Genomic DNA, 24,787 nt, shown 5'->3' with positions numbered 1-24,787 from the left:
CGCAGCGCCGCTCCCGGAAGTGCCACGTGTCCGCAGTGCGGCTGCGCGCGCCGCCCGGCAGTTCCGGTGGGTCCGTCCCCCCCGCCCGGGCCGGCGCCGCCACACGGGCGGCACCGAGCGCAGCCGGCTGAGCCATGGCCCAGCCCGCCGGGGCCCCCGCCGGCCAGCAGCCCTACAGTAACGGTGAGTGCGGGGCGGGCTCGCGGGGCTCGGCGCGGGATAGGGCCTGGCGGGCACGGCTCCCGCCGCGGGGCGCTTCCCCCAGGCCCAGGCCGCCCTTCTCCCCGGGGCAGCGGAGGCCGGGGCCGGTGCCCGCGGGCAGAGCGTGGGGAGGGGGTTCTGGGGACGGGTGCTGGGTCACATCCGGCTGAGCTCGGCGGGGCAGCCCGGGCAGCCGCGGCCGGGCTGAACTGGGGCGGACAGCAGGAACGGTGCGGCGGCGGAGCCGGCACTGCCGGGACCCCGGGGCGGCCTGCGCCGGTGGGAGCGGGGGCGAGCTGCTGTCAGACCGGGCCCTGCCCCAAGTGTCACTGAGGAAAGCACAGAGCGGCTCATCAGGCACAATAAAGCTTCATTCTGATTTATTTTAATGGCAGAAGTATCCCAGAGTACATCTGTCTGTCGGTGTGAACGACAGCGCCTTGCAGAGAGCCCCTGTCCGTGCTGCACGGGCTGGCCCGGACCGTCCCTCAGCCCGGGTGGGTCCCTGTCGGTGACACGGGTGACACAGCCGAGGTTTGACCCTTTGGAACGGGGCTGTACATGTGGCACTGTGGTTATCGCTGAGCTCAGCCCGCGGCGCTGCGGGGCTTTCTTATCTTGTCATTCCCGTAAAGCCGACATTATCTGGTTCTGTGTGCTGCCAACTGGGAAAGTCTTCATTACTTTCTTCCCCTCAAAATGTATTTCTTTACAACGAGATATTGAAGGTGAAACTGAGCTTACTAGCCGGTGTTTTAATGTAGGAATAAAAAATTCAGGGCCAGCCTTGTCTCTGTGTCTGTTTTCGTGGCATGTGTGCAAATCTGTGCTGATGGAAGTGTCTCCTGATTTCATATACACATCCTCTGCATTTGCTGCCTTAATTACACACTTGTGTGTTTCAGTAGCTGTGCTGCATCATAAGCAGTTCAGTTATAATGAGATCTTTTGATTTTTCTTCCCCCTCCTCCTGCACAGTGTGTTTATTGCTTTTCTTCAAAGTCATCAGCAAAACGACAATTTGCAATTAACTGTGTAGCTGCTTCTAGGGTCAAGGGAGTGGGAAGAGTATGAATATAATGTGGAGAGAGAGGCTCTGTCCTGGAGAGCTTATGGTCTGAGCAGAGGCTGTACAAAGGGAATGTTAGCTAATGGAGTAACTGAGTGGGATGATTTACAGACTGGCTTTGCTTTATGTTTGCTCATTTCCCTAGTGTCAGATTAAGCACATAATGGAAGTTATGGAGAGGCAGCCGAGAAAGAGGAATTTCAGGCTGTTCAGCTGTCAGGTGTATGAAAAATAAAGAACTGAAATGTAGAGTTATGCAAATTAAACAGTTGTTATGGTATGTTAGAGATAAGGCTTGGGTTGCTGGCCTTTGAAATAAATCAAATTGTTCAAGCATGGACTGTTCATAGCATTGTTTAAAATGTATGTTGAGAGGATGCTGTGATCCTTGCCCTTTATACTGACACCAAAGCTTTATAAAACAGTTTTGAGGGTACTGAGTGCTGTGGTGGTGCTTACAGTGGTCTGTGAGGAAAGAAGACTGTCAGCAGGATGATAAATTGTTCTACAGCTGTCAGCCCTGCCTTGCAACTTGTTGCTTGCTGAAGTGTTTGCAGGTCCCTGAGCAACTCCCTGAGCTTGCAAGTCCACTAAGGCAGTAAATTGTCACAGCAGCACCGTGTGCTGCCCGGGAAATTGTTTAGCACAGAGCTTTGGGTTGCTTAGCAACAACCTTCCTCTCCTTCATTTCTGTTTGTCTTTTAATAGGACCAATATTCTGTACTCATTTAATTGCAGGTGTCTAATTTGCTTTCCAGTTAAAAGATCTGAAGTGCAAGCAAGAGGGAGAAACAATTCTTTTAGAATGTTTTGCTCTTCTCATGTGATACCTTAGCATGGTACTTTGATGTCATGAGGTGCTTTAGGAGCTGTTGGGTTTGGAATCCAGTGGGTCAGACTCAGAGAAGTGGACAGTGGTGGTGACTGATTCCACAACATCTGTTGGGATGTAACTTTTCAGGGTGTTTATCTTTGCATCTCCTTGGAGCTTGGAGAACTTGTGGCTGGCAAAAGTGATGTGCTGAGTAACTGGCTTGGAGTAGGGGACAGTGAAATTCTGTGTGGCAGAAAATACAACTCCGATCCTGGCTGTCCACATTAGTACTTTGACTATTTTATAAAACCATCAAGCAACCTTCATACATATTCTGGTGCTATTCCTGATCTCTCAGAAACATTAAATGGCCTTGTGTTGTTGCAGAGGAGACTTTTGCTATTAAAAATAGGTGGCCTTTCTTCTATTACTAATAAATTTCTGTAGTCTCCAAGTGTTGGCTGTTTTGCTGCTGTACAGGTGAAGTAGCTCTTCAGTCCACAGAATTCCTTGTTTATTTCTGGCCTCACAGAAAACCAGCAGCATTTGGGGAAAGCTGGACAGCCTAGATACTCCTTGATGGGTCTCAGTGAAGAGGTTGGGTCAAGATGGGTATCTGGCTGCAACCAAGCAGCGAGTCCCGAAAAGTTTTTGTGCACTGTGAAACTCTGTGTAAAGGTATTTTGTCCCTTAGTGCTATTTCTATAGCTTTTTTTGGCAGCTTAGTGCAGACTTGTCTTGGAAACATGAACTATTACATGAGGATGTCAAGACTTTTCATTGTGCTTCTGACTTTGAAAATAAAAATTGAAGTTGGAACATTTATAGTTTCGCATAAAGTGCCATAGAAAATATCAAGTAGGTCAGTTTTTGATATCACCTCACTTCCACTGTTTTATCCTCAAGCAGAGAAAACAGTGCATAAGAGAGCAATCCAAATACTCTGATTTCTGCCTGGGATAGAGTCATGCCCTGAGGTGAAAAATCAAGTTATTAAATCAATTTGTATTTGTTCTGTATTTTTCCTGCAGTTTATAGTGATGATGTTTTATCAGTGTTTGTGTGGATGCAGTCAGAAGGTTTGATAAGAATTCATAATTTTTAAAGTTATCATGTTTAATTGCAATAGGGTTTGTAAATCAATTGTTGGAAACCCATCTGATAACTGCAGGGTAGTTTTTGAAGGTTACTGTAAGCATTTTCATCTTGGTGAGCTTTTCTTTAAACACCCTTGATTTTAGAGAATTATTAATTGCTAACATCTATGAGCAGCTTTGTAAGGACAGTAGGGTATAACTGGATTTCCTAACTGAATGATAAATTACAGGTTGAAATTAATGGTTGGAGAATAATATGGTGTGTACCTTTTATGCACAGAGAAGAGGTGGTGAGGATGAGATCACTGGCACTGTAGTAGTTATATGGACCTGTGCAATATTTGGTGAATTAACAGCTGCGTGTCACCCAGAGCCTAAGGTTTTCTAGAATGATCAGTGCAGGGTTTGTCCTAACTAAGAATTTCAATGTATTCTGCATTTAGCTTAATTTATTGTCAGAAATGTGTGAGTTACTTTAACTTGGAAATATGAATTTGCTCACCTTTCCGAATTCAAACATTACATTCTAATAACCAGCCATCTTTTTTTAATTTGTAACTGTGTGTGTGGAATGTCTCCAGTATCTAAGCTGTGTTTTTAGAGGATGAGGAGAGCCACAAAGTGACTGGCTGAACTGAATGATACAACACTGGAAAGTGTTCTGGTAGTTGTGAAGGAGTCACAGCTGGCTGTGGCCTGCAGCATCTGGTCTGTTCTGCTCAGAAGGATTTCGCTTGAAAATTGATAGTCTCTCTATAGCAGGTCCATTTTGTGGCAATAGTATGAACAATCTGTAGTAGTACCTTTCTTGATGGAGCTCTTACTGCACTGGAAATCCCATGGGATTCTGTCAGCCTGTTCCTCTGTAAAGCAGAAATCTGATGTGTTGTTTACCCTTTGGAGAGTTATTAACCTTTTTTTTTCAATTTTTTTTCTTCAAATAAGTTAAACTTACTTCATGTATACCAACCAACATATGCATAAAGAGCATCATCAACCTGTCAAGTATTTTTTTCCTGACTGGTGAATTATTTTATGATAAACTTACCCTTCGTTCTGTGTTGGTGACCAGCTGGCCACTCACACGAGCTGTATGTGTACTAATAGTTCTCATACTAAAATTAACTGCAGAAACTTTCATAGATTAACTCAGTCACTTGAGAAGCAGTGTGGTGACCTATGGTGGCACTTGGCTGGCAGTGTCATTGTGGTAAGCTGACGTGTAGGCTGGTGTCAGCCATGGTGTGAAATGGAGTTCTTACGTAATGGATCTTCCACTTTCAGTCTGCTCCTGTGTGCTGCTGCCAGTGCTGTGGGGCTGTGCTCCTCTGTGGGCAGCTTGCTTTTGGGGGTTTCTGAGGACTGGATGGGATCCTGTCTGTTTCAGTCCAGGAGCATTGATGGTACTGGGATGCTTAGTGGTTTCAAGGTTACTGTAAAACAAAACAAAGATTTAAGTGTTAATAGCAAAAAAATACTGCTGAATTCATGTCCCTTGCAGTAGTACTTCTGTCACACCTAATGGTTTAAGTTAAAAATGGCTTGGAGACTAATAAAATCCTAAGGAAAGACATTCACAGGAACATCTTTTATTTTCAGATGTGATACACAACACTGACTTCCTGAAGAGTGTAGTTTTTTTTTTTTATTCCAGGCCCTGTTCAGAATCAGCTGATGCATTCCCCAGATGGCCAGGGATACAGCCCTGCAGTTCCAGGATCCTACTCCCATCAGATGCCAGCAAAGGTTCCTCCACATCAGTCTTCTGGACAGTACAGCTATAGTGGCTCTCAGAATGTTTCTCAATTAAACAACTTCCAAGGACCTGGCCAGACTCTCAATAGACCACCAGTGGCAGCTTTCTCTGGGTCACCAGTGCAACAGCCAGGTCCTGTTCCACAAGTGCTGCCACCTGCATTACAGAACTCAGCTGCTGTATCATGTGCTGGGAGCTTTCCTGCTGGAGCCAGCCCAGCGGTGCTTTCAAACTGGCAGTTCAGCCAGAGCCCTGGGAGCCAGCCCCTTGGGGCTCAAACAAGCCATTTGGCTCCTGTGCCTGGGACAGGGGCAGCTCAGCCTCCATCATCATCATTACCAGGAAGTACAAATCCTGCAGGGAGTTATCAATATGCTGCTTCTCCAGGGGCTCCTCCACTGCAGAACAGCTACATGAAGCCAGGTAATCAGAACTTTGTGGTATTCTTCCAATGTATGTTTTTCATATTTCACCTTTTAACACAATGAGTATAGAACTGACTGCAGTGACAGTGACTGCTTGTGGAAGATTGTTAAAGCAGATACACCCATCAGAAATACCTGGATGCTTTCTTTGGGTTAGAAATGAAAGTTCTGTGCCTAGGGTGGGTGTTTCAGCTGGCTGGAGCAGATAACTCCTGAATGGTGTCCCATTGTTTTGGGATGCTGTGTGTGGGTGATGCTGTTTCTGTGATCTAGACCATTTCCTGGGGTAACCCATGAAGCATTAGTATCTTTCAGTCCAGGACTTCACCATTGAAAACTAGCTCTGTTTAGTGAGCATGGGCAGTAACCACTTGATTCAGGTAATTTTCTGAAGAGCCTGTCAGGTTGATTCAAATAACTGGAGCACAGCCTGGAAACTGAAAAGCATTCTGTGCTGTTGAAATAGAGGTCAGTTCAATGGAAAGCTTCCTTCCCCCAAACTTGTAATTTTCACATTTAATGATAATTGTCAATCTTCAAAAAGTACTCTAAAAGTAGGAGACTCTGCTCCTACTGCTTTACTGCTGTTATATGCAATGGTAAAAGCTTTTCTAATACAAAATAGCTCTATTGTGCAACTTGTGATTATTATGGAAACACAGTTAATACTCAAGTTTCTCTTTGCCAAACTGCTGTACGTTGTTAGTTTTTTTCTCACTAAGCATGCAAACAGGACTTATGTACAGAAATATTTTCATGTAAAAGCAAATAATTTTTCTTGTTAAGCACTTTTAGCCTCATTAGAGATTTTTATTTATGCTAGTTTTTTTGTTATATGCCTGCCTAATTTTCTTATGCTGTTCAAAATGTCTTAAGCTTGCAGAATTTATTAAACTGTTTCTGGCACTTAATTGGAATAAGCAGTTAGTAGTTTGGAATTAGTGAGGAAAATGCAGAGAAATTTTGGAAAGTGGCACATGAAATGAGACGAAGTGTTTGGAATAAGTAATTTTTGAATTTTTGAATATCCATTCAATCCTCCTGAGCCATTTCCCTGTTTTTTTTTTTTTTTTTTTTTTTTGTATAGCAATGATCACTTTTAATTAAACTTGCTTGGTGATTGTTCCAGACTTGGTTATAGCATTGGGATATTTTTTGTACATCTTGGAATTCTTTCCAACAATAGCAACAAAAAGCTGAAAGAGATCAATAAATGCAGGAACCTGGAATGAGAAATGAACTTGAAGTTGAGACCTTCTACCCACATGTTAGGATTTATGTATCTCATGCCATTCATCCTCTGCATAACAAAAACATTTAGAATTCAATCTGTGCAAAAGTTTTGTGATTTTTTCAGCTGGGTTAAACTCCTCCTAAAAGTCAATCTCTTTATAGGATCTGCACCTCCTCCAGTGACTCAGCCTTTAACTCCCCTCCACCCTCCAAGGCCACCTTTAGGACCTCCACCAGTTGGTGGTCCCCCTAGGCCACCAGCAGCAGTAGCAGGACCACCTAGTGCACAGTCTATGCTGCAATCAGCTGTAAACCAAGAAGGTAAGAAATAATTTGCTCTTTATGTTGAATTCAAACACTGGAACTTGCTGTAATATGCAACCTTTAAAGTCAAGCACGTTGTTCTATTAGAAACTCAAATTGTAAAATTGATACTGATACAGCTAGTATTTTAATCTGAAAAGAGTAAGTAAGGACCTGGAAAGAAGAAAAATTCTTGTAAACAGACATAAAATTTAAGAAATTAACAGTTGAAAATAGATTTCCAAGTGAAATGACCATGGCCATGTCTGCTGTAGTTGGCATTGCTTTTTTCATTTTGAGTGTTGTAAAGTGATAGGATCTCATTTCTCTGCATCCCTGTCTGCTGTTAGTACGGAAATCCATGTTTGACTCCCTGTATTGTTCATTCTACAGGGAGAGATAAAATGTGGACCTTGCAATTCTTTGCTATTTATGTAGCTGTACCTAATTCTTCTCTGTGTAAAATCACTGAAATGCACATCTTGCATTTGTTAGCTTGCTGAAGGAAGTTACTAGAGGCTGTGAAGTGTCAGCTGTTGAAGACAGACACCTGGCTGAGTGTCTCTCCTGTGGGCCCTGCACAAATATGCCATTGTTTAGGAACTCCTCAGGGCTCTGTATCAGACAGACTCCAGTTGTTTGGCATTTAGTGCCCATGCTAGATGGGGCCATGTGTGAGTTGGCAGCTTTATTTTTACATACACAGTTCTGTCAAAGCTGTTGGTTCCCTGCATGTTCAGATTGACAGTTTCTCATGTGTGGTAGCTCTGTGAGCACAAGAATAGTATTTTCAGATTTAACTTTGTTTGGAATGTATTAAATGCATTAGAAACAGCTTTTGCTTAGAAAATATTTTCTTCATCGTGAAAAGAAACATTTCCAGAGCCCTGGAGAGATAAAAATATTTAGTCTATGAAGCAGGTTGATTGCTGCTAGGAAGATTCAGTGTAATGTAAGTTCCTTTTTTTGGGTCATCTTTGGATATTTTAATAAAAAATGATAATAAAAATAGAGTACCTACTTGTCCTTAGCAATATATAGTTGTGTTAGTATATTTAGACATACTTGGCTTACCAAAAACTGTCCTTTGGGAGCACTCTCTGAGTCTCAAGGTTTTTCTTATCTTATATTGAATTTCTGTCTTGACTGATATATGACTGTGTCAGAGCTGTTGCTGTTTGGTGAGCAGTAGTGAACTAAATGTGTAAGTGTAGGGAATTTGGTGTTTCTGTGAATTATCAGGGGAAAAAGTTCTTCAGGGTTAAGCTGAAGGTTACTAAGGAAACCTAAACTACAGGTTACTTGGAAAACTACAGCTAGCCTAAAGAAACTTCCTCTGCTGAGGAGGGAGCATCCCCTGACCCTTTGCTGCATTTTGGCTTGGAAGCTATGGCAAATTCCTAATTGGAAGGAGTCATAAAAGATTATTCAACCAGAAGTGTAGGGACTTTGGTTTTCCTTTAAAAAAAAATAAAAAAAGTGATGTTTTATGAATGTCCTTTGTTGAGATCACATCTGCAAGGGAAATGTGTGTGAGAAAGAGGACAAAGTATATTTAATTCAGTTTCATCCATGGTCAAAACCAAAGTAGACTCAAACTATGCTTATCTTAATATTCATCCAGCAGGTAGGATATTTTTTGCAGTTACCTCATTAAAACTTATTCATAACTTGTGCAAATTTTTCCTGTGGTTGTTTTTCTTTAAAGGTGATGCCAGATCTGCTGCCAGTGATGGATCTGTAGTGCAAAACAGCTATGATGCAATTGAAGGTGGTGGCCTCATGGGTAAGGCTTTGGGAGTAAAAATGCTAGTTATTATTATGGAACTTGTAAGAGTTTGGGAAAGACAGAAGTTTAAGCATTTGTGTACAAACATCTGTACTTGGTTCAATGGCTGTCTTGAAGCTAAATGTGAAATTTGAAGCATTGACAATTAGCATGTGTTAGCCTGTGATATAAGTATGAGAGAGCTCTTTGCAAAGTTGACAGCAGCTGTATTTTTCAGACTTAGAAACTAAACAGGCAGCTCTCCTGTTGTACTAATGCCTCAAGTAAGAAACAGTTCTTCAGCAATTAAGTGTCTGTCTGCTCTGCTTCCAGCAACTCCACACCATTCTCCTGCAGCCCCAAATCTTAAGATGAATAGAAGTGTTGGGTATTCTTACCCTGCCTTACCTCCAGGCTACCAACATGCTTCTCCACCTGGAGCCCCAGGAATGAATGCAGCTGCTTTGCAATATCCAGATGGATCAAAACATTTCCAGCAGGTAAAGGCTGTCTGGTTTCTGTCTCAGTACTTCCTCTGGTGGGGGTGTGTGGGTAAAGAAAAGTGATGGTTGGTAGGTGTTGTGCATCCCTAGGATGCTGCTGCTTTTGTTCCCTATTTGGGCACCATTTGTTCAAGAGGACAGACATGGCCCAGAATCAATGCTTTTGCCTGTGCCTTGGTACCAGTTTGGAAAAGCTGTGTTCCAGCTCTTTATGAAGTGTCCCACCCTCAGATCTGTTCAGGATGTTTCCTTTGAAACTTTCAGCTGCTTTTGGCATGTTTCTCTTCAGTGGCTTTGTTATTGTTAGCTGAAGTGTTTGGTTTTTCTTTCCCTGAACTTTCAAAGTGAACTGACCAACACTTTCACCAGCTGAGCCTCTGTATTTCAAGAGTTTTATAGGCAATTTATGCTTTTTTTCTCTGTTATGGTTACATACATAAGTCAAGTTCATGTGACAACCAGCTTTTCTAAATATATTGATACAATGGCAGTTAGTACATGAGCAAAACAAACTGGAAGGGATATAGATGTGGTTTTAAACAGACTATGGGTTTCATCCAAATAGTTGGTGCTAGTTTCTGAAATTTGATTTGTCTCTAGCCTACCCTGGGCACTAATCACTTAACTGCATCAATGGCTGGCCTGAGTCTACAGCAGGAAGGGTTAAGACCTGTGAATCTTCTTCAAGAAAGAAATATTCTTCCTACCACCCTTTTGAAGGCTCCTGTCCCCAACTTGCATGAAGACATCCAGAAGCTCAACTGCAATCCTGAGTAAGATTATGCATTTGCTATAATACATCAAAATAGATAGAAATGTAAATTCCTGCTTATAAACATAATTTCACAATATATTTTCTTAATTTTATGAGTAGAAAATATTGAAAATGGGTTTCACTGTTACAATAAAGGCAGTAAGTGGGTTTAACTTTGAAGAGGGGAAAATCATCTTTGTAGAAAGGATGAGAAAAAATTAGTTAACAAGGCAGCTATAGATAGGTACAGTGTAAAAGTTTTATGCCTGGCAGTGAGTATGGATGAGAAGATATAAAATAACAGTTAATTCAGTCAGGTGAGGTACACCAAAAAGATTGTGCCTGAAGAAACATGGGTGACCTCTGTATTGAAAAGTAACCACTTAAAACAATGGAGTAAATGAAATTTCAAACAAGAGACTGGCAGTTGGTTAATCAGTTATTCTCTCTGAGGAGACCCACCAAACTGTGAATAGCCAGGGACTTCTGCTTTGCAAATATTTTATGGTAGATAAAGGAAATAACAGCGCCTTTGTGACGTTCATGCAAACAAGCTGGACAGGATTTGCAAAACTGCCACATACATCTGCACCTTGTGGAAGCTGCTGAGTGCTCAAGACTCAGAAAATGATTGTGGGATTGTATTTAGTTACTATGTTTTTAAAACCACCTTTTAAACATTGCTGGTTCTGATTTATTCCAAAGTAACATTTAATATATAAAGATTTGGTGCAACTTTGAATGTTGTTAGGCTTAACTTTGACTTGAGTGACTAAAATGACACTGAGTTCTATGTAAAGAGCATTTGTATCAAGTAAGAACTCAAAGTATGTACTGTGGGTCAAGTGCAGAAACAAAATAATTTGACAGAGATAGAGATCTTTCATCTGGAAACAGAAATTCACCATTAGCAGCTCTAGAAAAATATACTGTACTACTGAAATCATAATTTATTTGAAAGCCTCTGAAAATAACCCTTTGTCATCCATGTAGGTTGTTCCGCTGTACCCTGACTAACATTCCTCAAACTCAGGCCTTATTGAATAAAGCCAAACTTCCTTTGGGGCTCCTGCTTCATCCTTTCAAAGACTTATCGGTATGAGAAATGTTCAAAACTTTACATGCTGAAATATCAACTATGCCTTTACTAGACTCCAGTCAATGGACAATGAATTATAAAACAAGGGCAGGTATCTTGGCCCAGAAGAATTACCATAGTAACTGACATTTCCTTATTCCATACAGATTGCTGTAATTTTTCTCAATTATTTTTCCCTACTATATTTAAACCTTCAGGTCTCACTTCTTAATAAAAAAGAAAGCCTCCCAAACCTTAAAAAACCAAAAGCTTAAAGGCAGCACAGAATTTGGACTGTGATGGAAGACAACACCTAAATTCCAGGTTGTCTCGTATCACTTGTAGTTATTAATTTCAAACCTAGTACTAATTCTAAATTCAAGACTTGACAAAGTTGAAGGGATTTGGATGTCATAGCCAGAAGACTTTGAATTTAGCAGTGTCTTTCTTAAACACTGGGGTTTTTTCTCACTTCAGTTGATTTTTCAAAGATGTGGGCTTTTTCCCCCCTGCTTTTTGGTGCAGGACTTGATCTTAAACCATCAGTGTAAAATTCAAGAATTTAGAGGCTTGGAAAGGGAATCTACACAGTTAAATATGTTAAAGCTCAGTTCCTACCTGTCTTACTAAGGAATTGCAGTGATGCTGTGAGGATGCAGAAGTACTCCTTCTTTCAACAAGGATGCTTTGCCTCACTAGGCAGCTCAGTGTGGGTGGTGTTACCACAGATGAGCAGCTGCAGGGTGAGGATGCTTTAAAACAGGAAGCTTTTCTTTTCCAGCAATTGCCAGTGGTCACTTCCAGCATTATTGTGAGATGCCGTTCCTGCCGGACGTACATCAACCCCTTTGTCAGCTTCCTAGACCAGAGGAGGTGGAAATGCAATTTGTGCTATAGAGTCAATGATGGTAAGTTTTAGATGTGCTTGAAAGTGCTGCAGTTAACCTTTTCCAATTAACCTTGCAGCACCTTAAGTGCTGCAATTAACCTTGGCCTTTGAGACTGGAGTGTTGTTGGCCACATCAGCAGGGGGATTGTTGTCAGTCATCCTGGGGGTCATGAGAAATGTTTCCCAGTGCCAGTGGTGTCCCTAAAGAAACATGATGAGCCCAAGTAGTCCCTCACAATACCCTTGCACAGGTGTAAGAGCTCCACTGCCTGGTGTAGTTCTCCATGTGTTGCCACAAAAGAGTTGATATATTTGTTTTAAAATGCAGCATAGCCAATACTAGTGTGAAATACTAATATATAAACTTATCTGCATAGTTCCTGAAGAATTCCTCTATAATCCTGTGACAAGAGTTTATGGAGAACCTCATAAAAGACCTGAAGTCCAGAATGCTACTATTGAGTTTATGGCTCCATCTGAATACATGGTAAGGCTTTATTTACTTATTCTCTCCCTTTGTTTTATTTTCAGAGGGATGTCAGAGAAAGTTTTGTTTCAGAGGATACTTGCCAATTTAGTAGCTGTTGCCTTAAGGAGTGTATCTGAGAACTCATGGGGAGGACCTCAGAGAGTTCACTTTTAAACATGTATGATGTAAAAGTTGTTCTGTATTTGGAATGTGTAGGTATTCTGTATTTGGAATGTGTAGGTACTCTGTATTTGGAATATGTAGTATCTTTGGAAGAAAACTAGAATTCTGGTATTACCAAATAAGAGGCAAATGCATTCAGAAATTTTAGCTATCATCTGTGTGCTGTTTTAGCAGTTTAAACTTGCAATAGAATGAATAAAGCCAATGTACCAAATGCTATTTGAGGATTAAAGGTGATCTTTTCTTTGCTCAGCTGCGCCCACCCCAGCCCCCCGTGTACCTCTTTGTGTTTGATGTGTCCCACAATGCAATCGAGACAGGATACTTGAACACAGTCTGCCAGACCTTGTTAGACAATCTGGACTCGTAAGTACTTTTTTCTTTAAATCTCCAATTTTCATTTGTCTTAAGAAACCTGTGGTAGACACCAACATGCCAGTCCTTTCTGTGTGGAAGACAATTTTCTAGTGTGGGCAAACAATGGCCAGTGTTAAAATGTGCCATAAAGCTGTAGTCTTTTTCCCATCACAGGTACACCAGTATAAAAGGTAATTTTGAGACATGATTTTCAGTCTGACTCTTTCCTATAAGCTTCATAAATCCCCAAAAGAATGTAAGCATCATGTTTATCTTTTGAACAGTATTTTTTAAAAGCTGAAATTTAGATAAGTATTTGCTGAGAAGAGTCATACATCTAATAACCTTCTCATAAAATGCATACTGTTTGAACTTATATAAACAGTAATTGGGATTTTGCAGTTTATTTATTCCTTTTCTTCCACTTCTGATTACCCTCTTAAAAGGTTTTCACCTGCCTGCCAGGTGACTCTACCATGAGCTCCTTTTTTGTTGTGGTTTTTTGTTCTTTCCAAAATTACTTAGTGAAGCTCTTGCTGTCTAGCTGTTAAGCTAACTGCTTGGTAACAACCACTGAGAGATGCAGTGGATGTTAAAAAAAAAAAGCCTGCAGAAATGAAATTGTATCTTGTTGAACACCATATGTCTCATTTTCAGGCTTCCTGGGAACACTAGAACAAAAATAGGCTTCATAACATTTGACAGCACAATCCATTTCTACAGTCTTCAGGAAGGTCTCTCTCAGCCTCAGATGCTTATAGTTTCAGATATTGAAGGTATGCAAAAATAATTTTTGTGATCAGTACCTATTAGTGACTTCTGGTTATGACAGCCTTTAAAAATAAATATCTGGTGGGAGTTTCTGGATCACACCATTAGTCTCTCTAGTAATGCCTTTAGAAGTACCATATGTGTGAGTTTGTTTATGAAGACATCTCCCTGATGTCTGAGCAATGCTGTGGCTGCTCATGACTTCAAACATGAAGACAGCTTTCCTACCTTCTAGTTTAATTTGTACAGATCTCTAGATTCCTCTTGAAATCCCAAACACTGATGTTAAATACCTTTCTGTAGATTTTCTTGTGGCTGGTGCTTAGTGCTTGTCCTTCTGCCTTTTGTTTCAAATCACCTTTTACTGGGTATTATTGGGCAGGGTAGAATGAACATTGGAAATATTTGCTATGTGATTTTATTTAATAGTCTTGATTATCCTTCATGCCTGTTGATTGCTGCTCCACCATGGAATTCTAGCCACAGGAATGCTTATGAAAAAAAAATCCACATAATTATGTTTACATGGGTTAATACACTGATACTGTGTATTTTTTTCCAATAAGTATGATGGTTGGCAAATAAAGTCAGGGAAAGCTTGACGTGTTTTTAAAAGATAACTCAAATATTTTTTCCCTTTCAGATGTATTTATACCAATGCCAGAAAACTTATTAGTAAATTTGAATGAAAATAAAGAGGTAAGAAGCAAGGACTTTCTTACATAAATAGTGACATTTACATAATTGGGGATATGTTTGGTAATTTTTTTGATTAATTAATGCTCATTAACACCAGCTGTTCAAATGCCAGGTTTGAGGCAAAAAAAAAAAAAGAGGTCTTTTATCTATGTCACTGTAAGTTCTTGCCAACCTGAAACAAGACAGTGCTTCAATTTTTCTAGGACTTTCTCTTTACTACTTTAATATTAGAAGTGTTAATACTTGGTTGTGTTCAAGTATTTGAACAAGTTCAAGTATATATGTGCGTGTGTGTGTATATATACACATATATATGTAGAGAGAGAGAGACCCAACAGCCAATATTTGGCTATAAAATAGAAAACCTTGAAGACTCATAGGCCTAATACAGTTTTCTCACTTGTAGCTAATTCAAGATCTGCTGAAGACATTGCCACAGATGTTTACCAAGTCCCTGGAAACTCAGAGTGCTCTGGGGCCTGCATTACAGGCTGCCTTTAAGCTGATGTCCCCCACTGGAGGTAGAATCACTGTCTTCCAGACACAGCTCCCATCTCTGGGAATGGGAGCACTAAAGTCACGAGAGGAGCCAAACCAAAGAGCAACAGCAAAGGTTAGGAAAGAAAAAAGGTTGGGAGTATTAACAGCTCTGTTCTGTGTGTGTAGGTGGTTCTGGGATTTCCTCTTCTGGGTTAATTTTCTGCTTGTCTTGCTTCTTTTAAAGAAGGTGAAAAAACCAAAAGAAAAGCCAAGCAATATAAACACAAGTCAATTACCTGATTTTTAAAAATAAAATATTTTTAATCAATGATGGAGAATGATTGTGTCCCTGAAAGTAGGCAATAAATGTATTAATCAATTTGAATTTCCTTTGTGTTTTGTAATACTCCACTGTGTTAACAGGATATACATCTGACACCATCGACTGATTTTTACAAGAAGTTGGCCTTGGACTGCTCAGGTCAACAGGTTGCAGTGGATTTATTTCTTCTTAGTGGGCAATATTCTGACTTGGCTTCTCTAGGTAAGTCATATAAAGCTCTTTTGGGGCATGTAACTCTTGTATTTTGAGCAAATGCATAGAATCTACATTAATATTTAGTAGATGTACCTGATTTGAATTAATCTAGTGTGTCAAGATACAAACTTGTCCTTGCTGAGCAGTGACAGTGAATAGAATGTCATCTTTAAGTCCTGATTTAACCTACTTATCTTCATGTCATCCCTTAGTGAGTCAGGATCCTTGTTCTGCTGATACAAGTAGTGGAAATAGTTTCTTCCTTTTTTATGCCTTTTTAACCATCAGTGTCATTGCCTTTAACAAGTTTTATTAGCACTTTAATTATTTTTTCTATTTAACCAAACTTTCAAGTGACAGCAATTTCAGGTCAATGGAAAATTATTTCACACCTGAAATTTATCACATGTTAGAATATGCAGTTGTAGCTACATCTCTCTCTGTAGGCAGGTCTGTAACTGTGTATTTGAGTGATTTGCTGGTGTGAACAATTTAATACTTTAAAGACAGCAGCAGCAGCTGTTTGCACTTTCCAATGTATGCTGGTTTTGTTTCAGGTTGTATATCAAGGTATTCTGCAGGTAGTGTCTACTACTACCAATCCTACCACCATAAACACAACCCTGTCCAGGTGGAGAAGTTACAAAAGGAACTGAAGCGATATTTAACTAGGAAAATTGGGTTTGAGGCTGTCATGAGGATAAGATGCACCAAAGGTCTGAATTCACCTTCTTAGGTTTTTATGGGGTGGAGAAGAGGAAAGTGGGGGTTTGCTGCCCTTTGGGAATGTTTTCATTGGTCTTCTAGCTATTTTGTAACCTCAAATGATTAAAAGGCAAAGATTAGAAAAGTAAAATTCAGTACCAGGGATAAGACAATTTTTTTTAAGACTGTATTTGCAGTGTGTTTTCTGTCATCAAAGTTCCAGTTTATAATGGTCAAAACTGGAAATTTTCCTGAAATTTCAACAAGGAACTAGTTTTATAATCTATATACTTTCTACTACTCTGCATTGATTTGCCTTGCTAATTCCCACTTTCTGCTAGGCTTTGTGGATTCTTTGGATGAGTTGTCAGTTTGCAGTATTTATCTTTTCTGAAGACAATGTATTTCATTGAGAGGGAGCATTCCAGTACAGTCATATACATTGATGGCAGATCTGTATATGGTGCTTGTATTTCACAGCTGTAAAACCCAAACTGATTCATTATTGTCTTGTAGGTCTTTCCATTCATACTTTCCACGGGAACTTCTTTGTACGATCTACAGACTTGTTGTCATTGCCCAATGTAAACCCGGATGCAGGATACGCTGTGCAGATGTCAGTGGAAGAGAGTCTTACTGATATGCAAGTGGTTTCTTTTCAGTCAGCTCTCCTCTACACCTCCAGCAAAGGTAAGGTTTGATTGAGCCAACAGTGGCATTTGTAATGTTGCTTCATAAAACAAGAATGGAGGTTACAGTTGTCTTTCCTTGCAGGTGAAAGGCGAATTCGTGTGCACACCATGTGCTTACCTGTTGTCACAACCCTGAGTGAAGTGTACCTAGGGGCAGATGTGCAGGCCATCACAGGGCTCTTAGCCAATATGGGTGAGTGTGCTAAGAGCTTGTTTGGATATGTGTGGATTGTATCCTTAAAGGTCTGAGCAATAATCCTCTGGATTAGCAGAAAAGATTCTCCCTCATCCTAAGAGAGTTTTGGTTTTAATGCTTGGCTTAGGTGAAGGATCAGTAGAGCTGTGTGTAATCACCTGGGCTTAGGCTTAGTCTGGTGCATCATCGTGGGCCCCCAGCTTTTTCTGAAGCACTTCCCTAGAATGTAGTAAAAGCTTAAGCTGCATTGGCATATATGATGAAGTGAGAGGAGTTAATGTATGTGACTGCATTCCTGCCAAGGGAGGAACTCTCTGATTTGAGCCTTGCCCTGTTTGCAGCTGTGGACCGCTCCGTCTCCGCCACGCTGAGCGATGCGCGCGATGCCTTGGTCAATGCCGTGATTGATTCCTTGGCTGCTTATCGCTCCTCCGTGCTGAGCATCCAGCAGCCCGGCCTCACAGCTCCCTTCTCACTGCGCCTCTTCCCACTGTACATACTGGCACTCTTAAAACAGGTAAGAGGGGAAAGGAAGCCAGGCAAAGGATGATTTTTGGCAGGTCAGCCTGAAGTAAAAGGACAGTTCTTTGATGGAGAATGATTTCGTTCAAAAGCAGGAATTTAGAAGTGTGCGTAAAACCAAAAGTATAAATGTTTTAAGCAATGGAAGGGCAAAATAATAAAGACACTGACTAGTGAAGAGCATGTGACAGGACACTGATAGTGTTTTCTCAAGAATCTCAATTTTTTGTGTCTCTGGAAATGTAGATCCACACAGCAGTTCAGTGCGGATTAGAACAGAGCTGAGTGCGGCAGACAGGGAGTTAGTTGGCTGGCTGTTCTTGCAACAGGTTTAGAGCATTTCACAGTATTTGCCCAGTGTAAGAATTTTTTAATTGAATTTCCCTGAACTGATACTAGAAGTCCTTTAAGTGTTGGACAAACTGGTTTCTTGGTTCAAAAAGAAGTTTTGGATTCATACATCTTGGTTAGGAATTTACCAGCATGTTCATATTGAGCTTTTTCATGTGAAAGGCTTGATAAGCATTTGATCCAGTCAGGTGGGAGGAGTGAGTCCTGCTTGGATTTATAGCTTTTCTTTTTTGGTCCCAACAAGCCAGACTATCTCTTTCTTGTTAATACAGACCTGAGATTCTGTACACTGAAGCCAGTTGTAAACTGCTCCAGTATTTATGCTTTTGAATTTTGTCAAGTAGCATTTTTGAGGTGTATGTTAGTATTTCAAAGTGCTTTCATCTCAGCTGTAAGAGAGGATTGATGGTGCCAGATCAAGGTTAATTCTGAAATCCAGAAATGGGAGTGAGACTTGTATGATTTCTATGTGAAACTGAAGAGAACTATGGAGAAGTAAAATACAATGAGAAAAAACTTTGGGTACATCTTTAACCTTAAGTAAGAAATAAGTAGCAGGCAATGTGTCTTATCTTCCAACTTACCTTGCTTTGCTTTAATGGTTAAACTAAAGGCCTGCTTGTTTGCAGAAAGCATTTCAAACTGGGACAAACACACGTTTGGATGAACGCATCTTTACCATGTGTCAGGTGAAGAACCAGCCCCTTGTTTACCTCATGCTCATGACACATCCCAGTCTGTACAGAGTCGATACTCTCACAGATGAGGTGAGTCTTGGCCTTGCTACATAATCTGTTTGATCCCAAAGATCTGTGTGATGTGAAAGTACATGTGTTAGAAATCTCCCAAGTTTTCCATCTGAAGCTGCACAGCTAAAATGTAATGTTTCATATTTGGAAGTGGACTGATGAATTCTGGAGAGAAGCTGTGCTTTCTATGGATGGATGGGGAAAGTTTTTTCCTAACTTATTTCACCTTTGCCTTGTGTCATTATCTTGTGCTATAAAACCATATGTACATAAAGACATCATAATGTGGTTTTTGTCCCTTTGTAGCTTCCTTTATTTAAAAATATCAAGCAGTTTTGAGAACCAGGAATTTTTCTGTAAAACCCCAAACAATTTTAGAAATCACGTCTTTGGTACATAACAAATCAGATATTCCAGTTCTAGAATTAATTAACTAAGATACATTTGTTAACATTCACCCTCTCTAAATAAAACATTAAAATTTATTAGTAAATTACTAATTAATAAAGTAAATTATCACTTTAAGTATGGCTTGAATGAAACTGAGAAAAATGGTCCAGCTCTAGTATTCAGTGTAATAAATCCTCCTCTTATTTAGCATTCTGTTATTGTTTTTTGCATCAAGATGTGAACCACTGTTTTTCATCCTTCTTTTAGGGAGCTCTTAACATAAATGACAGAACTATACCTCAGCCACCCCTTCTCCAGCTGTCAGTGGAGAAGTTGAGTAGGGATGGTGCTTATCTTATGGATGCTGGCTCTGTAAGTTGTGTGGTGGGGGGGGATTTAAAAAAGTATCCAAGTTTACTTGGTGTGCTCTTTCTGAGAACCCAAAATATGTATAGGACTGCTGAGGTGTGTTTTGGGTTGGATTAATGTTGTTATTGATGGTGTCTTTCAGGTGATGTTCCTATGGATTGGGAAGAACTGTGGGCAGGGTTTTATCAGCCAAGTCCTTGGAGTTCCAAATTATGGCTCAATACCACAGAATATGGTATGTGCTTGCTCTGCACATCAGTCATACCTACAATGCTGCCAGAATATCATTTGCATGAGAATTAAAATACACTACTCAGCTATTAGCCCTCTAGTGGTATAGATCCAGATCCAAGGAAAGAAATAATTGCTGTTACCTCTTGGAGTTTGTTCTCATGAGGACACAGTAGGAAGAGGCTGACAATGACTGAGTTTCTCAGACCTGTGGGAGCAGACTAAGAACACTTGCAAATAGTGAGCACAGTGGGTTAGTTAGTGGGAAATCTTTTAGTTTCTGCAACAAAACAGGAATCAATCACAGCTCAGTCATCACCATTCTGACAGCTCATAGGAGTTTAGTGCTCTTGACTATTTCAAAGAAGACAAGACTGAAACTATACATCACAAAACGTATCTGTCTGGGTGTTCTTTATACCTAATGAGTTGGGCTAGTTGAAGTGTTCCTTTTGGTGTTTTTCTGAAAAATTTGTATTAATGAAACCCTTTGGCTTATAGACACATCTCCCAGAACTCGAAACGGCAGAATCCATCAGAACACGAACTTTCATTTCTTGGCTGAGAGAACAGAGACCTTTCTTTCCTATACTATATATAATAAAGTAAGTGGGTTTTAACAGTCTTTTTTGCTTCTTCAGCAACCTGTTAATAATACATACTTGGATATTATATACTGAACTTCCTTAATGGAATTCTTAACAATAGTGTGTGCTGTGCCTGACAGATTTGACTACAGATATGACTTATGAGTTGTCTCCAATTAGAATTTCAAAAGACTATAAAAGACTAAATGTCATAGGAGAATCTTTAGGTAATGTCAGATAAATTAAGTAAATGCTGGTAAGAGTACTTATTAGGATTAATCACTACTAAAGGCTATTTGAGATCCTCTTTTCATATGTCCTTAAGCTTTTGAAATGTCTTGTCACTTGACCTGTGACTTTATTCATGCATGGTAGCCCTGACAAATGTTAATTCCACTCAAACACTTATATTTTTGTTTTTAAGGGATGAGAGTCCATTGAAATCAAGTTTTCTGCAAAATATGATTGAAGACAGAACAGAATCAGCCTTATCATACTATGAATTCCTCCTTCATATACAGCAGCAAGTGAATAAATGAAACACTAGCCTTTGGCTTACTTCTTTAAGGAAAGATTTTGCAGTAAAGAATGATTGTGCTTGTAATATCTTCATTAAATCTGTGGCCTGAGGCAGTTGATGAGAAGTTCTCACTGTGATTTCAACGAACTAAAGCAAATAAAGGACCACATCTGAGAATCAAATGTGCAACTACATAATATTGTACCTTAAAAAAAATCAAACTGTTGGAACTGGTTGAGCACCTTTAATTTGCTGCAAATCGTGTTTTTACTGTAAGTAGTTGCAGCATGAAGTACATTTACAAAGGCAATACTGAAGAGGTGAAATACATTTTGTAAAATAAAGAGTTCTTTGTTGTTCAAAATGTATATTTCTGTAACTTTTTTTGTTTGTTTTGTTTTTGTTTTTCTTCTTTTTTTTTGTTGCTGCTAGATATAAAACCTCACAATACTGATCATGATTTGCAGGGAAATTCTTTCTAAGTGCATCCAGTGATTACAGACAGAGCATCTCAATGTTCAACTTAATGCTTAAAGTAGCAGTGAAAGAAGTGTTCATTGTGAAATGAACAAATGCTTGTGAAGTGTAGAATCCAGTGCTTGGATTGGATTATGGCTAATAGGACTAAAGGTAAGCTTAACCTGGATAAGGTGGCTGAATTTGTTGAAGCTTTTAATAAGTCAGTATTCTAATTTTAAAAACAGTGGGGAAGAGTGGGCCCTACATGAGACAGATTTTACAAAGTCATTGGCAGCAAAAGTAGACTAAGGTAGATTGTAAGCTTTGCTTCTCTTCAGTAAAAGGAATAGTTTTAATTTCTATTTATGAATGGTGTGGGAGGGGAAGAGCAAGGAAGGTTATCTCAGATTTTGTTTGGTTTATGTTCAGTAGACTTTTGGCTCTTGTTTACTTTAAGTGAATGTTGGTCCCCTCAGATCTGGTGTGTTTCTGAAGCAAGTTTGTTGGCAGCACTTCAGACCAAATGTTGGTCTGCAACACTGAATATTCTGACATGAAAATTGGTAATTATTTTTCCAAGAACAAAATTATTATATTGAATTTGAAGATTTGTATATGGTTGCAGACATGCCTGAAGTTTTCAAAGAAAGGGTTTTATGCTGCAGCTGTGTAATGAGCCCAGATCCAAGGCCAGTGTGTACCAAATAAAAGCTTTAAATATACTCTGAGATCCTGCCAGAGCTACAGATCAAAACTGACATCGGACTTGAAGTAGGAACTTATATACAAAAAATATTTAAATAATTTTATAGAGGTGTATTGATAATTCTTCTGTTTTCAAGATTAAGCTGTCATTGATAGCTACCAATGTAAAAAGTATTTAAGTTACTGTAGTCCAATGCCCATGGAATTGTTGCATATGGAAAAATCTTGGTTTGCTTTTTTATTTAGAAATGGTAAACTTAAAGGTCTTTCAAAACTTCTTTCTGGGGCAGATAACTTGAAGAGGTAAAACACTTGTGAGTCGTCAAATGTACTGTGCTTAGGATGTTTGGAGATACAAATATCAATAGGGTCAGCATTTGGGTAAACATTTGCTCCCATTTCAGGCTGTAGCTGCTTGTGATTGTCAGGATTTTCCTCACTTCAGGGGAGGAGTTCCTTGGGAGAGATTGTTCTTGAGCACAAGAAGCTGAAGTTCAGAACAATGCCTAAAACAGCATGAAAAGATTATTGTAGAACCAATTTAAGCTTCCCTGTCTGCTGCCTCTGTAGCAAACAGGAATATATTTACTTGAACTGCTTTTCAGAGAATTGCACAGTTTCTAGTCATAGTGAAGAGGTGTCTTTTAAATTTTGATAGTCTGATTTTTATTTTTTTTTCCCCAGGGAGGGGGAAAGGGGTCTCTTCGTTGAAATCATAAATGGAACCTCTGCACTTGCATAGGTTCTGCCCTAAACCTTGTGTTTTAGGTATATTATCACTCAGATGTTGAATTGAAAACCATCCTTGCATCAAATAGCCCACCCAAAGTCTGTTTCTTACTATGACTGTATTTTGCTACTATATCCCTTTTTTTAAGAACCATAAATACTAGAGATGGCCTCGTTGCTTGATGTCCACCAGACCAATGGCTGAAGATGTCACTCTTTGTGGCAGTTGACAAGTTTGAAGTTGAGTCCCTAAGTTTTACAGAGCAAAACATGATAAATGAGTCAGATGAACCCTCTGGGAGTTCTCTTCACTTTGGAGGAAATTCTCTATTGAACTTTGTTCATTGATTCCCTTGCAGTGGGGAAGGCCTGCTGGTTCACTGCTACTGCTGTACTGGCAGTGCAGGGAACATGAACACACACACTACCTGTGATTGCTTTTTACATACAATGGAAAAATGAGGACACTGAAGATGGACTGCTAAAGTAGGCAAGAGTGGTTCTGGTACTTAGATCTCAGCACCACAACTCCACCACTGTAAATGTGTGGTAAAGGTGTGTCTCTCCTTGTAGTCAAACACTTTTTTTAAAACTGTTTCTTATTTTGACACATTAGTGTTCAGCCAACATTGTTACCATTCATTTTACTTTGCTTTCATTATTGTTTTTAAATTAATATATTTGAGTCTAAGTCCACATAGGCTATGTTGCAATAACTAGAATGATTCAGTTTTATTTAGAATTAATTCTTAACAATTTAATCAAAGATGCAGAATGGTTTTTAAGTTAAGGGACCATTAAATGTGATTTTAAGGTTCTGTTTACTATTATGGATGTAATCCTTAAAGTAAATTTAATTTTGTAAAGTAGTGTATAATATTGTAATATTAAATCTTTGTTCTCTGAACTCAAAGATTTGATCTTCAGTATGAAGTTATAAATCTTCCCCCTTCTGAATTTGAGACAGGATTTACTTGTCCTCCTTTTTACAGTTTGTAATTTTCACTGTTTTATTCCTGTAAAAAGTCATTTATAACACATGCAAATGCTTATTTTATCTGTGCTAATTTATCAGATTTGGCTACTCAATAAAATTAATTGAAAGAACTCATGCCAGTTCATCACTCTTTTCTTATAAATAAAAGTAGAAGAATGTATTTAATTGAGATAAATGCCATGTTGGTCACAGGAGGTAGCTGACAGAGATGGTTGGAATTTAGCCTTTAGCAGCATTCCAAGACGGTGATCAATTTTATTTTAGGTAATCCTGTATCTTCATTTAACATCCCATTATTTCAGCAGCTTTTTTGTAAAAGCCATTCCATCTTAATGCTTGCAAATTTTTTTGAGATGTTGTCACTGCTGCCTCTGGCCCATCATAGATGAGTTAATGCATGAGCTTGGTACTCTGACTTCTGTATTTAACTGGTTTTAAATACAGAATTCTCTCATTTAATATTGTAGAAATATTAATTGGATTTGTCAGCTCTGGTTTTTTTCCCAATGCACCTAACACTGCCCTGCTGCTGCTGAACTCCCCCACTGCTGTAGTGGCTGGGGGATCAGCGGGCACTGTCCTGGCACGGGGCTTTGAGAGTGGGGGCTCTGCGGGTCAGTCCCGTTCCCGGCAGCGCCCCCGGGCAGGGACTGCAGCTCTGCAGCGGTGCCAGGGCCGTGCAGGGCACTGGTGCTGAGGGGAGCCCTCTGTGTCCTGGGGCTGGTCAGGCGAGGGAAGAGTAACGCGGCAGTTTCACCACCTGGCACACCAGGAGGGGTGTACCGGACTTTTGGTGCACGTAAAGATGAACATTGTGCCAAACGATCTTAGTGGAAAGAAGCCAGCTCCCTGTTCGATAATGCCAGTGGCTCTGGCGTCCCGGAGCAGTGTTGTCTGTTGGTGTTTCCTCGGTGTGCCCGTCAGTCCCGCAGTGCCAGGGGCTGAGGCTGTCCCGAGTGTGCAGCGGGCCAGCCCCGCCCTGCCTCGGGGTGACCCCGCCACCCCGGTCCCCTGAGCGCCGCCATCGCCCCTGCCCGGCCTCGCACTGTGACGTCACTTCTGAGGCCGGGGCGGCCATCTTTGATGCGGGCGCCGCGTCGTCAGAGAGGGGCGTAGGGGGACTCTGCCAGCGCGCCCGGCCCTTCTCCTGCCCCTACGTAAAATGGCGGCGCCCGCTTCAGCGGCTGCAGGCGGGCGG

The 24,787-nt window shown here is 40.3% G+C and overlaps 1 protein-coding gene across 3 annotated transcripts; it reads left to right on the top strand.

The window, feature by feature from the left end:
• Positions 1-36: 36 nt before the first annotated feature.
• On the top strand, positions 37-23,703 carry SEC24A (SEC24 homolog A, COPII component). Of its 3 annotated transcripts, XR_008535119.2 has the most exons (25): positions 41-183; positions 597-698; positions 4,836-5,360; positions 6,758-6,916; positions 8,607-8,684; positions 9,000-9,166; positions 9,770-9,942; positions 10,917-11,019; positions 11,783-11,909; positions 12,268-12,377; positions 12,796-12,908; positions 13,557-13,675; positions 14,314-14,369; positions 14,776-14,982; positions 15,273-15,393; positions 15,945-16,103; positions 16,609-16,782; positions 16,867-16,977; positions 17,322-17,497; positions 18,483-18,620; positions 19,260-19,364; positions 19,504-19,596; positions 20,094-20,197; positions 20,604-20,971; positions 21,132-23,703. XR_008535119.2 is itself a non-coding variant. In XM_054643034.2 (24 exons), the coding sequence occupies exons 1-24, from the start codon at positions 135-137 to the stop codon at positions 20,716-20,718; spliced, it is 3,384 nt and encodes a 1,127-aa protein (XP_054499009.2). In that variant the 5' UTR covers positions 41-134; the 3' UTR covers positions 20,719-23,703. The 3 variants fall into 3 exon arrangements, 2 of the variants coding, with proteins under 2 accessions (XP_054499011.2, XP_054499009.2); XM_054643034.2 differs by having other exon boundaries at positions 20,604-23,703; XM_054643036.2 differs by lacking the exon at positions 597-698 and having other exon boundaries at positions 37-183; positions 20,604-23,703.
• Positions 23,704-24,787: the final 1,084 nt, after the last annotated feature.

The sequence above is a fragment of the Agelaius phoeniceus genome, chromosome 15 (genome assembly GCF_051311805.1).
Source record: "Agelaius phoeniceus isolate bAgePho1 chromosome 15, bAgePho1.hap1, whole genome shotgun sequence".
NCBI lineage: Eukaryota > Metazoa > Chordata > Aves > Passeriformes > Icteridae > Agelaius > Agelaius phoeniceus.
This window is presented reverse-complemented; position numbering and strand designations above follow the sequence as displayed.

Excerpts from the sequence above, each read along its gene's own strand:
- SEC24A (XM_054643034.2), top strand. The coding sequence starts at position 135 with ATGGCCCAGCCCGCCGGGGCCCCCGCCGGCCAGCAGCCCTACAGTAAC. Across the intron at positions 6,917-8,606 it reads ATCAGCTGTAAACCAAGAAG|GTGATGCCAGATCTGCTGCC; the intron begins GTAAGAAATAAT and ends TTTTCTTTAAAG. Across the intron at positions 15,394-15,944 it reads TTCTGACTTGGCTTCTCTAG|GTTGTATATCAAGGTATTCT; the intron begins GTAAGTCATATA and ends GTTTTGTTTCAG.